This window comes from Aquarana catesbeiana, linkage group LG04, assembly GCF_042186555.1.
Source record: "Aquarana catesbeiana isolate 2022-GZ linkage group LG04, ASM4218655v1, whole genome shotgun sequence".
Taxonomy (NCBI): Eukaryota; Metazoa; Chordata; class Amphibia; order Anura; family Ranidae; genus Aquarana; species Aquarana catesbeiana.
Genome location: NC_133327.1, coordinates 503,825,380 through 503,840,311, shown reverse-complemented (window position 1 = coordinate 503,840,311; position 14,932 = coordinate 503,825,380). Strand labels below are relative to the sequence as shown.

The following is a 14,932-nucleotide window of genomic DNA, read 5'->3' as shown; positions in this document are numbered from 1 at the left end:
AACGAAAAGGGGCGGGGAATAGACTAGAAAGAACATCAGGGGCGGGCAGAGTTACATGCGCAGTGTGTATAAAGCGTAACACGCGTGCGTAGTACGTACGATCTGTGAGCGGGGGAAGGAGTATCGGAGGCGCCGATCGTGATAACGAAGGTAAGAGCCAAACTTGGGCCTATACTGCTTCTAGACTGAGGCCTATATTGTAACTAGATTAGGAAAGTCTTGCCTGACATTAGGGTTTGTCTTGTGTTGTGTCTTGCAGTGAAAATAGATATCTTGAACGATACCGACTTTATGGCAATCTTCATTGACATGTTCAGGGAGCTGCCTTGTCTGTGGCAGATAAACCACCCACATTATAAGAACCAAACAAAGAGGCAGGCAGCACTGGATCAATTGCTGGAAATTGTGAAGCAGGTGATCCCCACGGCAGACATCACCTATTTGAAGATCCTAATTGGTGGCCTGAGGAGCACTTATCTAAGAGAGCACAAGAAGGTCCAGGATTCGCAGAGATCCGGAGCAGCAGATGACATCTATGTCCCCAGGATGTGGTACTATGACAGGTTGCATTTTCTGGCAGGCCAGACTGAACCCAGGTCATCACTCTCCAGTCTTCCTTCCACGCTTCCTTCCCCCCCAGCAGAGGCTTCTGAAGCCCAACCTGGGCCTTCCAGGCAGCAACATGTGGAGGAGCCCAGCTTAAGCCAGGTATAGCATTCCTCTAAATAGTTCAGGTTGTCCAATCAATTATGTTAACTAGATGTTAGTTTGGAGTACTAATTTATGTTTGGGATTGATGATGCAGAAACTAAAACAATGTCCCTTTTTCATACACAGGGAAGTCTCAGCCAGGAGGTGGCCGGGGCGAGCAGGCTGCCTGATATGCAGGTCCCGCCCATACACCCGCAAAGAGAAAGTGGCAGGAAGAGGAGTACCCTAGAGGAGGCTGCCATAGGTCTCTTTTGGAAGGCTACAGAGGCCTGACAGCCCCCCACACTGTGGAGGAGGACTTTGCTGGCATAATTGCCTGTAAAATGCAGCGGATGAGAAGCTCTCAATAAGGGGTTGAGGGGACAAATAACATCTGCTACCCACATTTGTGACCTCACACATGGGCCTCCTCCTCCAGGTCCTTCTACTTCTCCTCCTCCTCCAGGTCCTACTAGTCCTCCTCCTCCTCCAGGTCCTACTCCTCCTCCTGCCACATCTCCAACAGCAGAACCACAGCCGCGAAGGAAGCGTGGAAAGAAGACCAGAAAGTGATGACCCTGGGTCCAGTCTGGTCTGGCAAAAGATGTAGCCTCTTGTGGTACCACAGCCTGGGGACACAGATGTCATCTGCTGCTTTCCGGATCTTTGGGACTTCTGGACCAGACTGCACTCCCTTACATATGGACTCCTCAGGCCACCAATTTTGATGTTAAAGAATTGATGTCTGCCCTGGGGGTCCAAGGCTTCGCTAATTTCTGCTGTTTCTCCAGTGTTGCCTCCCTCTTTGTTTGGTTCTGAGCCCTTAATAAAGGATTTTTGGTTTCAATTATACTCTCCTATGTGTGTTTTCCTTCAAAAAGGACAGTTTGTGAGGATTCAGGTACATTTCTAAAGTACAATGTGAAATTAACAAGGGACACCAACACCAAACAATCTCCTTGAGATTAAATAATATAAGATATCAATGATGTTGTGTTAACTTGACACATAAAACACACACAAAAATATTCTGGAGTAAAACTAAAAATAAAATAAAACAAAGATCAGCCTTGGAAAAAATACAAACCTAAAAAAAAAAAAAAAATGCCTTTAAAAAACAAAAACAAAAACAAAAATATATTTTTGTCAGATGTGACAAATCAAAATATATTGAGGGAATCCCGATAAATAATAAAGAAAGAAGTTTGTGAGAAGTCTGTGTGAATATGAGCAGCAAAACTACTTCATTCTTCTCACATTATAAAGAAGAAGAGAGTGCACTGTATTAAACCATTTTTAACATTGCACCATGACGAAAGTGTTGTATCCATTGCGAACGCTAAGTTTACCAGACCAAGCTGTTCCGTCTCGGAATTTCTTCTGAGCATGCATGGCACTTTGTGCGTCGGAACAGGCCACACACGGTCGGAATTGACGCGATCGGATTTTGTTGTTGGAAAAATTTATAGCCTACTATCATAGGTGTGCACACAGGGTGTGCCAGGTGTGCCCAGGCACACCCTAATCACTCTGTGCAGCATAGATTCCCCTACTGCCCTAGCCCCCCCCCCCCCACTTGCACCACTGCTGGCTTCCCTCCTCTCCTGGCGGCTGTTGCTGCGGGGATGTTTTAAGGTGAATGGGGGAAGGGGCCGGTAAATATGTAATTTACTGACCCCTTCCCTTTCTGAATGAACACAGTGAGCGATCAGTAGTGTGTGTTTGAGCTTTGGGGTGCACACCCTAATGCAATGGGCTGCGCACACCTATGCCTACTCTCAAACTTTGTGTGTTGGAAAAATCTGATGGAAAATGTCCGATGGAGCCCACACACGGTCGGAATTTCCGACAACACGCTCCGATCGGACATTTTCCATCGGAAAATCCGACCGTGTGTACGGGGCATTAGAGTTTTATTATGCCAAATAAAGTTGTGAAAAAAAAAAAAACTTCACTGAGCCATATGGGTTGGGACTGGCAATATTTCAAACAAATTTAACAGTTTTGGCAGTATAGACATTTTTAGAACATTAACTCTTCTCAAAAAGGACATGTTGCAGGTGTTCCACTGTTTTAGCAATTTATATATTTCTCTCAGCTTGAAGCTGAGTGATTTGGGCCTGAGTTATAAAGATAAGGGATAGCCCTGTCTAGTACTGTTATGCATTGAAAAAATGTCAGACATTGCATAGGGGAGCTTGACTGTGCTGTGGGAGTGGAGTATTGTGCTCTGATGGCATGATAAAAAGGGCCTTGTAGTCCTATGTGCCTTAAGGTAGAAAACATATATGGCCAGCTAAGCCTGTCAAATGCTTTTAGAGTGTCTAGGCTCAAAAGCAATGCAGGGAGTCTACTCTTACTAATCACGTCTATGAGATCTACAGTCTGTCTTGCATTATCTCCTGCTTTTCTGGCTAGGATAAAGCCCACCTGGTCATTATGTATACTTTTAAAGAGCAGCTGAGATAATTCATTAGCAAGGATTTTGGTGAAAATTTTGTAATCAGAATTATGTAGTGAGGTCCGTAATTAGCAGTGAGAGGCAGGGTTCTTTCCAGATCTTGGAATTACAGCGATGTGAGAGTATTGTAAATGAGGGTGTGGGATCTCACTTTCAAGCAAGGATCTGTAAAGGGCCCTAAAAGAAGAGCTCAAATGCAGAAGATATTGCTTATAATAGCAATAGGGAAGGCCTTCTGTACCAGGGGATTTGTTTAAGGCTAGAGGTTTGATGACATTCCCTAGTTCCTCAGATTTGATGGAAGCATTTAAAGTGGACAATCCCACTTTTGACAGTTTGGGAAGTTTAAGACTAGACATAAAATCATCAAAAGCTTCCTCATCGAATGGAGGGTGTTGTCCAGGTGACAGGCAGTTACAATTTACAATTTACTATAGAACTTTTCAAAAGTGTTTGCTATGGCCCGAGAATGTAGGAGTGCCGGCCTGTTGGAAAAATAAACTAAGGGGGCGAATGGGGAGGCCTTGACTTCAATTCATTCACAAGAATCCTGTGCGGTCTATTTGAAAACTCATACAAATTTCAATATTTTTTTTAGCATCTAGGGCCTTAAGTTGATTATGCAACAGGATGACAGCTCTTAACATAGAAACTGTAAGGCAGGTAATTACTTTTTATTGCTTATTGTAGCTGTGGTTCGGTTTTATCTAGGGCCGAATCACAGCTTTTTTGAGTTTGTCAATTGATTATCGCTAATCAACTTCCTGGACACATGTTCAATTAATATTGGTATATATAGGGGATTCATTCATGTGATATTTAGCTATGATTAAGCACTGACTACAGTGTGAAACGCATCAGCTTTCCTGCTTTATGATGCTGTGGCATGTATTTTTATGATCATATTTAAATAAAGGTCGAAGATTACTTTTGAGTGCGGCTGTCCAGGTTTTCTCGTTTACCTCTGTAGGCAAGACACACTTATCTTTGTACACCTGGTTGCTGTCACACACGCTTGACACCATCTGAACCAAATAAGTTAATCTTGGTCTCATCAGATCACAGGACATGGTTCCAATAATCCATGTCCTTAGTCTGCTTTTCTTCTGTTTGCTGGCTTTCTTGTGCATTATCTTTAGAAGAGGCTTCCTTTTGGGACGACAGCCATGCATACCAATTTGATGCAGTGTGCGGCGTATGGTCTGAGCACTGACAGGCTGACGCCCCACCCCTTCAACCTCTGCAGCAATGCTGGAAGCACTCATACATCTATTTCCCAAAGACAACTTCTGGATATCACACTGAGCACGTGCCCTCAACTTCTTTAGTCGACCATGGCGAGGCCTGTTCTGAGTGAAACCTGTTCTGTTAAACTGTTGTATGGTCTTGGCCACCATGCTGCAGCTCAGTTTCAGGTTCTTGGCAATCCTCTTATAGCCTAGGCCATCTTTATGTAGAGAAAAAAAAAATTTTTTTTCAGATCCTCAGAGCGTTCTTTGCCATGAGGTGCCATGTTGAACTTCCAGTGACCAGTAACAGAGAGAGTGAGAGCGATAACACCAAATTTAACACATCTGCTCCCCATTCACACCTGAGATCTTGTAACACTAATGAGTCACATGACATCGAGAAGGGAAAATGGCTAATTGGGTCCAGTTTGGACATTTTCACTTAGGGGTGTACTTACTTTTGTTGCCAGCGGTTTAGACATTAATGGCTGTGTGTTGAGTAGGGATGAGCTGAACACCCCCTTGTTCGGTTTGCACCAGAACTTGCGAACAGGCAAAAAATTTGTTCGAACACGCGAATACTGTTAAAGTCTATGGGACACGAACATGAATAATCAAAAGTGCTAATTTTAAAGGCTTATATGCAAGTTATTGTCATAAAAAGTGTTTGGGGACCTGGGTCCTGCCCCAGGGGACATGGATCAATGCAAAAAAAGTTTTAAAAACGGCTGTTTTTTCAGAAACAGTGATTTTAATAATGCTTAAAGTCAAACAATAAAAGTGTAATATCCCTTTAAATTTGGTACCTGGGGGGTGTCTATAGTATGCCTGTAAAGGGGCGCATGTTTCCCATGTTTAGAACAGTCTGACAGCAAAATGACATTTCAAAGGAAAAAAGTCATTTAAAACTACTCGCGGCTATTGCATTGCCGGTCCGACAATACACATAAAAGTTCATTGATAAAAACGGCATGGGAATTCCCCACAGGGGAACTCCGAACCAAAATTTTAAAAAAAAATGACGTGGTTATTAAGGGGAACCCCGGCCAAAATTAAAAAAAAAAAAACGGCGTGGGGTCCCCCCAAAAATCCATACCAGACCCTTATCTGAGCACGCAACCTGGCAGACCGCAGGGAAAGAGGGGGGACGAGAGAGTGCCCCCCCTCCTGAACCGTACCAGGCCACATGCCCTCAACATTGGGAGGGTGCTTTGGGGTAGCCCCCCAAAACACCTTGTCCCCATGTTGATGAGGACAAGGGCCTCATCCCCACAACCCTGGCTGGTGGTTGTGGGGGTCTGCGGGCAGGGGGCCCATTTCACTAAAAAACTGTCAAAAATGTTAAAAATGACAAGAGACAGTTTTTGACTATTCCTTTATTTAAATGGTTCTTCTTTCTTCCATCTTCCTTCATTTTCTTCTTCTTCTTCTTCTGGTTCTTCTGGCTCTTCTGGTTCTTCCTCCGGTGTTCTCGCCCAGCATCTCCTCCGCGGCGTCTTCTATCTTCTTCTCCTAGGGCCACTCCGCACCCATGGCATGGGGGGAGGCTCCCGCTCTTCTCTTCATCTTCTCTTCTTCGTCTTCTTCTCTTCTTCGTCTTCTTCTCTTCTTCTCTTCTTCTCTTCTTCTCTTCTTCATCTTCTTCTCTGGGCCGCTCTGCATCCATGCTGGCATGGGGGGAGGCTCCCACTGTGTGATGCGTCTCTTCTTCTGACGGTTCTTAAAGAACGGGGGGCGAGGCCACCTGGTGACCCCGCCCCCCTTTGACGCATGGGACATGACGGAACTTCCCTGTGGCATTCCCCGTGACTTTACAGGGAAGTCCCGTCAAGCCACCGTGCGTCAGAGGGGGGCAGGGTCACCGGGTGGCCCCGCCCCCCGTTATTTAAGAACCGTCAGACGAGGAGACCCCGTCACACAGCGGGAGCCTCCCTCCATGCCAGCATGGATGCGGAGCGGCCCGGAGAAGAAAATGAAGAAGAGAAGAAGATGAAGCAGAGAAGAAGATGAAGAAGAAGATGAAGAAGAGAAGAAGATGAAGAGAAGAGCGGGAGCCTCCCCCCATGCCATGGGTGCAGAGCGGCCCAAGGAGAAGAAGATAGAAGATGCCGCGGAGGAGATGCTGGATGAGAACGCCGGAGGAAGAACCAGAAGAGCCAGAAGAAGAAGATGAAGGAAGATAGAAGAAAGAAGAAAGAAGAAGCATTTAAATAAAGGAATTGTCAAAAACTGCCTCTTGTCATTTTTAACATTTTTGACACTTTTTTTGTGAAATGGTAGGGGAGTACTTTTGTACCCCTTACCATTTCACACAGGGGGGGGCTGGGATCTGGGGGTCCCCTTGTTAAAGGGGGCTTCCAGATTCCGATAAGCTCCCCGCCCGCAGACCCCCACAACCACCGGCCAGGGTTGTGGGGATGAGGCCCTTGTCCTCATCAACATGGGGACAAGGTGTTTTGGGGGGCTACCCCAAAGCACCCTCCCAATGTTGAGGGCATGTGGCCTGGTGCGGTTCAGGAGGGGGGGGGCCGCTCTCTCGTCCCCCTCTTTTCCTGCGGCCTGCCAGGTTGCGTGCTCGGATAAGGGTCTGGTATGGATCTTTGGGGGGACCCCACGCCGTTTTTTTTTTTTTTTGGCACGGGGTTCCCCTTAAAATCCATACCAGACCTGAAGGGTCTGGTATAGAATTTAGAGGGACCCCCACGTCATTTTTTTTTTTTTAATTTTGGCCAGGGTTCCCCTAAATATCCATACCAGACCTGAAGGGCCTGGTATGGAATTTAGGGGGACCCCACGTCATTTTTTTTTTTTTAATTTTGGTTTGGGGTTCCCCTGTGGGGAATTCCCATGCCGTTTTTATCAATGAACTTCTATGTGTATTGTCGGACCGGCAATGCAATAGCCGCAAGTAGTTTTAAATGGCTTTTTTCCTTTGAAATGTCATTTTGCTGTCAGACTTTTCTAAACACGGGAAACATGCGCCCCTTTACAGGCATACTACAGACACCCCCCAGCTATGAAATTTAAAGGGATATTACACTTTTATTGTTTGACTTTAAGCATTATTAAAATCACTGCTCCTGAAAAAACGGCCGTTTTTAAAACTTTTTTTTCCATGTCCCCTGGGTCAGGACCCAGGTCCCCAAACACTTTTTATCACAATAACTTGCATATAAGCCTTTAAAATTAGCACTTTTGATTATTCATGTTTGTGTCCCATAGACTTTAACAGTGTTCGTGTGTTCGAACGAACTTTTTTCCTGTTCGCATGTTCTAGTGCGAACCGAACAGGGGGGTGTTCGGCTCATCCCTACTGGAGAGTTTAATAAAAGACCACTGTGGAAGATTAGCTCGTGGGGATCACCTTTTGTGAATGACTGTCAGCAAACGGGCACTTTCTTAAAAATTTGGCGGATGCCAGGTTTATTTACAGGAGGTTTGAAAAATAAAAATAAACAAAACAGTAAAGTAAATCCTTGCCTTCCGGCACTAACTAAACAAATATTCTCCTCTCTAGACAGTGCAGGGCTGGTCCCCGTCACCCACAAAACATGCGGTACAGCAAACCTTTTAATCCAATAGCCAGAGCTCCTCTCACTCAGGTTCCTTCCTGAGTCTCAAAACCAGAGCCCTGTTGAGCTCTCTTCCTGGTTATTTAAAGTCCACCTGAGTGTGGGCTCAAGTGGACCAGAACATCCGGACCGAAACTTAGCCTGCCACAGAGGCTGGAAAAACCCGGGCCGGATTCTGGTTCAATCCCTTACAACAGAACGAATGCGAGGTGAAATGTAGCGATTATCCACTATATCACCTCGCATACCGTCACATATCCTCCCCCTCTGCTCAAGCCCCTGTGGCTGAGCAATTGACCCAAGCATACAGTGCATGCGGGAGAGGGCATCTGCATTGTTTTGGAGCTTGCCCGGCCTATGCTTTACTGTAAATAGCGATGCACTCTTTTTCGACAATGGCATGGCTTTTTTGGTGCTTATTCAGTTTCTGGCTCAGGTATACAACTGGGTGCTCCTCACATCTCTGTTCTGGGGTAGTACAGCCCCCAGGCCCACCTACAGAGGCGTACATTTTGGAGCTTGCCCAGCCTATGCTCTACTGTAAGCTTAAAGGGCTGTAGAGCCAGGAACCATCTTGTCACGCGGGCATTTTTCTCCCTGTTGTCACACATCCACTTTAGGGGAGTATGGTCGGTGACCAGCTTAAATGACCTACCCAACAAGTAATACTTCAAGGCCCATTTAATAGCGAGACACTCCTTCTCAACAATAGCATAGTTTTTTTCATGCTTATTCAGTTTTCGGCTCAGGTATACAACTGGGTGCTCCTCACCATCTCTGTTCTGGGATAGTACAGCACCTAGTCCCACCTCAGAGGCATCTGTCTATACCACAAACCCCTTTGTGAAGTCCTGGGTCACCAGCCCGGTAGTACACAAAGGGCTTGTTTTAACTTCTGAAACGCCTCCTCGGCTTCAGGATTCCATTTGACCATGACCAGCCCTCTACCCTTCGTCAGGTCAGTCAGAGGGACAGCAATGGTGGCAAAGTAAGGTATAAACCGTCGATAATACCCCCTAATGCCTAGGAAGGCCCAAACTTGTTTCTTTTTACTGGTTGGGGCCACTTTTGAATCTCCTCAATCTTATTGGTCTGAGGCTTGACAAGTCCCCGGCCAATAACGTACCCAAGGTACTTGGCTTCCTCCAGGCCTATAGCATACTTTTTTGGGTTGGCCGTGAGACCCGCTTCCCTAAGGGAATCTACCACTGCTTGTACCCAGGTACGATTCCCAATCTGGGCTGTAGATGACCACATCGTCCAAATAAGCAGCCACATACGGGCAATGTGGTCTCAAAATTTTGTCCATCATTCACTGGAAAGATGCAGGGGCCCCATGCAGACCAAAAGGCATCCGCTTGTACTGAAACGAGCCCTCAGGAGTGGAAAAGGTAGTCTTCTCCTTGGCCGATTCAGTTAGCGGTATTTGCCAATAGCCTTTCGCTAGGTCTAGGGTTGTTATGTAGTGAGCCTGTCCCAACCTGTCCACAAGTTCGTCGACACGAGGCGTCGGGTATGCATCAAACTTAGACACACTGTTGAGTTTCCTAAAGTTATTGCAAACCTGATAGTGCCGTCAGGTTTTGGGACCAGCACTATGGGGCTCGACCACTCACTGTGGGACTCTTCAATCACGTCCAGCTCTAATGTATTTTTGATTTCTTTTGTGACTGCCTCTCGCCTGCCCTCTGGGATTCTATATGGCTTTACATCAAGCCGAACCCCTGGATCCGTCACTATGCCATGCTGGATCACCTTGGTCAGTCCGGGTCAGGTGGAGAAAAAGTCTCTATTTTTGTGCACAAACGGCCTAATGTCACTTTGTTGTGCCACAGACAGGGAATACGTTATGGGGACGTCAGGTGTCACTTGTACCCGGTCCATTGGAGGCGGGGAGGGAGCCAGTAAAGTCTCTCTGTCCTTCCAGGGCTTTAAGAGATTTACATGATAAATTTGGTGTGGTTTCCTTTTCCCTGGCTGGTAGACTTTGTAGTTTACCTCCCCCACCTTTTTGACAACCTCAAAGGGACCCTGCCACTTGGCTAGGAACTTACTTTCCACTGTGGGAACTAGTACCAACACTCTGTCCCCGGGGCTGAAAGTACAGGCCTTGGCACCCCGATCATAGACCCTCCTCTGGGCCTCCTGGGCTCTCTCCATATGTCCTCGCACAAGGGGCAGGACAGCTGAGATTCGATCCTGCATCAAGGAGACATGCACTATGATGCTTCTATATGGGGTGGCCTCCCCTTCCCACGTTTCTTTGGTGACATCTAGCAGCCCCCTGGGATGTCTACCATACAAAAGCTCAAAGGGGGAATAGCCTGTGGATGCCCATGGAACCTCACATGTGGCAAACATGAGATATGGTAGCAAAAAATCCCAGCAAAAAATAAAAATAAACAAAACAGTAAAGTAAATCCTTGCCATCCGGCCCTAACTAAACAAATAGTCTCCTCTCTAGACAGTGCGGGGCTGGTCCCCGGCACCCACAAAACATGCGGTAAAACAAACCTTTTAGTCCAATAGCCAGAGCTCCTCTCACTCAGATTCCTTCCTGAATCTCAAAACCAGAGCCCTGTTGAGCTCTCTTCCTGGTTATTTAAAGTCCACCTGAGTGTGGGCTCAAGTTGACTAGAACATCTGAATCGGAACCTAGCCTGCCACAGAGGCTGGAAAAACCCGGGCCGGATTCCGGTTCAATCCCATACAACAGAACGAATGCGAGGTGAAATGTAGCGATTATCCACTATATCACCTTGCATACCGTCACACCACATAGATGAGTTCTTACTAGAAAAAAATATTTTAAGCAACAGACAGCATGGATTCATGAAAGATAGTTGTCAGACAAATCTGATTTCTTTTTAGGAGGAGGTAAGTAAAACCTTAGACAAAGGCATGGCTGTGGAAATGGTATACTTGGATTTGCAAAAGTGTCTGACACAGTTCCCCACACAGCTAAAGTCTATAGGCTTGGAAAAATCAATTTGTAAATGGATAGAAAACCGGCTAAAAGACTGTATTCAGAGAGTAGTGGTTAATGATTCTTACACTGAATGGTCTAAGGTTGTTAAAGGTGTACCCCAAGGTTCCGTGTTGCAACCCTTACTTTTTAATACATTTATAAATGATATAGGGTCTGGGATTAAAAGTATCATTTTGGTCCTCGCAGGTAACACCAAGCTATGCAGTGAAATAACATCCTTACAGGATGTCTCCAACTTACAAGCCAACCTCAATGTACTGTTTAATTGGGCAAATATGTGGCAAATGAGGTTTAATGTTGATGAATGTAAAGTTATGTACTTGTGGGCTAAGAATATGCATGCATCATACTAGGTAGAGTACATCTGCAGGAGTCAATGGTGGAGAAGGACCTGGGTGTTCTGGTGGATCATAAGCTTAATAATGGCATGCAATGCCAAGCAGCGGTTTTCAAAGCAAGCAAAATCCTCTCTTGTATTTAGAGAGGTATAGACTCCAGAGAGAGATATCATTTTACCCCTGTACAAATCATTAGTAAGACCTCATCTGGAATATTTAGTTCATTTTTGGGCACCAAATCACAAAAAGGATATCGGGGAACTTGAGAAAGTGCAGAGAAGAGCAACCAAACTGTTAAGAGGCATGGAGGAGCTCAGCTATGAGGAAAGATTAGAGGAACTGAATTTATTCTCTCTTGAGAAGAGGGGAGAAAAGGGATATAATCAACATGCATAAATACATGAATAGTACATACAGTATAGTGAACTTGGTATTGAGTTATTCACTTTAACTACTTCTCAAGAGCGCTACAGCTACAGCTAGGTCACACATTTCCAGGAGGACGTCAATAGACACCCTCCTGGAAATGCGCGACCGAGCTGTAGCTATAGCACTTCCCGCTCACCCCCTGCAGTGCACATCGACAGAGATCTGTGATCGCAGTGTCCTTCAGACACAGCTAATCACAGATAAGGGTAAAGAGCCAATCACAGCAACTCTTTACCATGTGACCAGCTGTGTCCAATCACAGCTGATCACAATGTGAACAGGATTTTCCCAAGGAGGAATGAGGATGAGGACAGGAGAGCCGGTAAGCGGCAATCCACACAGGACATCTACACTGAAAATCAGGGCACTGATCATCAGTGTCCTGACTATCAGTGCAGCCCCAACAGTACCCATCAGTGCTGCCAATCAGTGCCCATCAGTGCTGCCCATCAGTACAGCCTCATCAGTGGCTCCTCATCAGTGCAGCATATCAGTGCCCAACAGTGTTTATCAGTGCCCATCAGTGCAGACTAGCACTTCCCATCAGTGCAACCTCATCAGCACACATCAATGAAGGAGAAAAATTACTTATTTACGAAATTGTATAACAGAGACTAAGAAAAAACTTTTTTTTCTCAATTTTTGGTCAATTTTCGATTTGTTTTGGGTGAAAGATAAAAACCCAGTGGTGATTAAATACCCCCAAAGGAAGCTCTATATGTCTAAAAAAAATTAAAAAATGTTGTTTGGGTACAGTGCTGCATGACCGCACAATTTTCATTCAAAGTGCAACAATGCTGAAAGCTGACAATTGGCATGGACAGGAAGAGGGTGAAAGTGCCCAGTAGACAAGTGGTTAAGGTCATCACAAAGGACAAGGGGGCACTCTTTACGTTTGGGGGACAAAAGATTTAATCTCTCTTCACAGTAAGAGCTGTGAAAATGTGGAATAAACTTTCTCAACAGCTGGTGCTCAATAGCTCAGTAGATTGCTTTAAAAAAGGCCTGGATTCTTTCCTAAATGTACATAATATAAATGGATACTAACATTCATAGGTAAAGTTGATCCAGGGAATATCCAATTGCCTTTTTGGGGATCAGGAAGGATTTTTTCCCCCTGTGGAGCAAATTGGATCATGCTTTGCTGTGGTTTTTTGTCTTCCTCTGGTTCAAATGTGGGTATAGGATTGTTATTTTTCCCCCCTCTTATTGATAGAACTAGATGGACTTGTGTCTTTTTTTCAGCCAAATTAACTATGTAACTTAGATAGGCTGTAATATGTCTCCTACAATACAAAACAAACCTTGCTGCTGCTCTGCTACTGACATGTCTTTTTAACAATTAGACCCCTTTTACACTGGGGTGCTTTGCAGGCGCTACAGCACTAAAATAGCACCTGCAAAGCGCCCTGAAAGTGCCTCTACTTTGTCTCCAATGTGAAAGTCCCGAGGGCTTTCACATTGGAGCGGTGTGCTAGCAGGATGGGAAAAAAAAGTCCTGCTAGCAGCATCTTTGGAGCAGTGAAGGGGCGGTGTGTATACCTCTCCTTCACCGCTCCTGCCCATTGAAATCAGTGGGGGACAGCAGCTATACCACCGGCAAAGCGCCTCTGGAGAGGCGCTTTGCGGTGGTTTTTAACCCTTTCTCGACCGCTAGCGTGGGGGGTAAAACCGCCCCGCTAGCAGCCAAATACTGCCGCTAAAACGACAGTAAAATGCCGCTAAAAATAGCAGCTCTTTACCGCCGACGCACCTCTCGTCCCAGTGTGAAAGGGGCCTTACCTTCTGATTTGGTCGGAAGTTTTCAGGAGCTTTTCTCTGGGCCCAACTGATACCTAGCTTATGTTAGACCCCTTTCACACTGCAGCATCACTAAAATCGCCCTAAAGTGCCGGTCATTTTTGTGGTGCTTTAGCTGCGTTTTAGCTGCGCTTTTCGGGTGCTAGCAGGGTGGATTTTTTAAGGTCACGTGACAACGCAATCTTAAAAAAAAAGGAATAAAGTCCAGTTTTGCAGCGCTTTCAAAATGCTTTTAAGGCACTTTGGAAGCGCTGCCCATTCAATTTAATTGGCAGGGGCATTTTGGGAGTGCTATTTATAGCGCTCCCAAGCCACCCCAAAGATGCTGCTTGCAGGACTTTTCCTGATGTCCCACAAGCGCACCGCCTGAGTGTGAAAGCACTCATTGCAAAGAATGGGAGGCAGTTTTCAGATGCTTTTTGAGGCTATTTCTAGCTCTAAAACGCCTGAAAACTGCCTCGGTTTGAAAGGGGTCTTAGTGTCCTGATGAAGGGGGAGTGCTAAGCCTCCAAAACTGCCTGGTGTACTTTTTCTGTTGTCTTTTTTCTAATAAATAAAACACCATTTTGAATTCTATGATCCTTTGCTTGGCATCCTCTTTCATTGAGATGCAAATTGCTTACTGTCTAGAACTACAACATTTTTGGTTGGAAAAATGTTAATATACATATTTTTAAACTGTAACCGCATGTTTTTTTTTTTTACAAAAAATAAATAAGACAATCAAAACAAAACACGTTTCTGAATGACAGCAGAGCTAGGAACAATGGCAGAAATATTTATCTGTGGGAGTCTTCAGAAAGAAGGGGGTTGGGGTAGAATCAACTTAACATGATCTATAACTTAAAAAATATTTTTACTGGGGCCAAATCTTTACTTAAAATACTTACCGAAATCAACATTTTGGATGCTGTATACCAACCATAAAGCTCATTGTTGAAACTTCTTGGAGAATAACTCACAAACATCAGAGTGATTGATTGCTCTCCTATTGAAAATAAGAATATAGGTGAGCTGGGTGTTTTTATTTAATTTTTTCTGTTCAACTCAACAGCTTTAGATGATTCTAAATATAATCAATAGTTCCTTGCCTTCAACTTACTTTGAAAAATGTTTAATCTATTCCCTTGAGTAGCCTGTGATCCAAATCTATATTATAACAAATTTTAAGCTAATTTTTACTAGCTGTATCTGTCAGTGACAAGAGATGACATTCAGGTTCATAATACGATATGAAGCAAATAACATTGCATTAGAAAAGACAAGTGATTAAATGCAAGGCATCAACTAAGTACACAATACAGTGACTTCCATGTCATATATATTTAATCTCCCTATTTGTAACAATTTTCCACAGAACCAGTTACTGCTCAAATAGAAATAATGGGAAGCAAGGGGAATAGAAATAATAATGGTAGCCTAAT

At 44.8% G+C, this 14,932-nt stretch overlaps 1 protein-coding gene across 7 annotated transcripts in view; it reads right to left on the bottom strand.

The window, feature by feature from the left end:
• The window catches only part of LOC141140482 (proton-coupled folate transporter-like), a 755,302-nt gene that overhangs the window by 432,612 nt on the left and 307,758 nt on the right, over positions 1-14,932 (bottom strand). For all 7 annotated transcript variants that reach the window (XM_073627715.1, XM_073627719.1, XM_073627718.1 and 4 more), the window contains exon 3: positions 14,399-14,496. In XM_073627715.1, the coding sequence (XP_073483816.1) occupies positions 14,399-14,496 (98 nt within the window). The remainder of the gene's footprint in view (positions 1-14,398; positions 14,497-14,932) is intronic.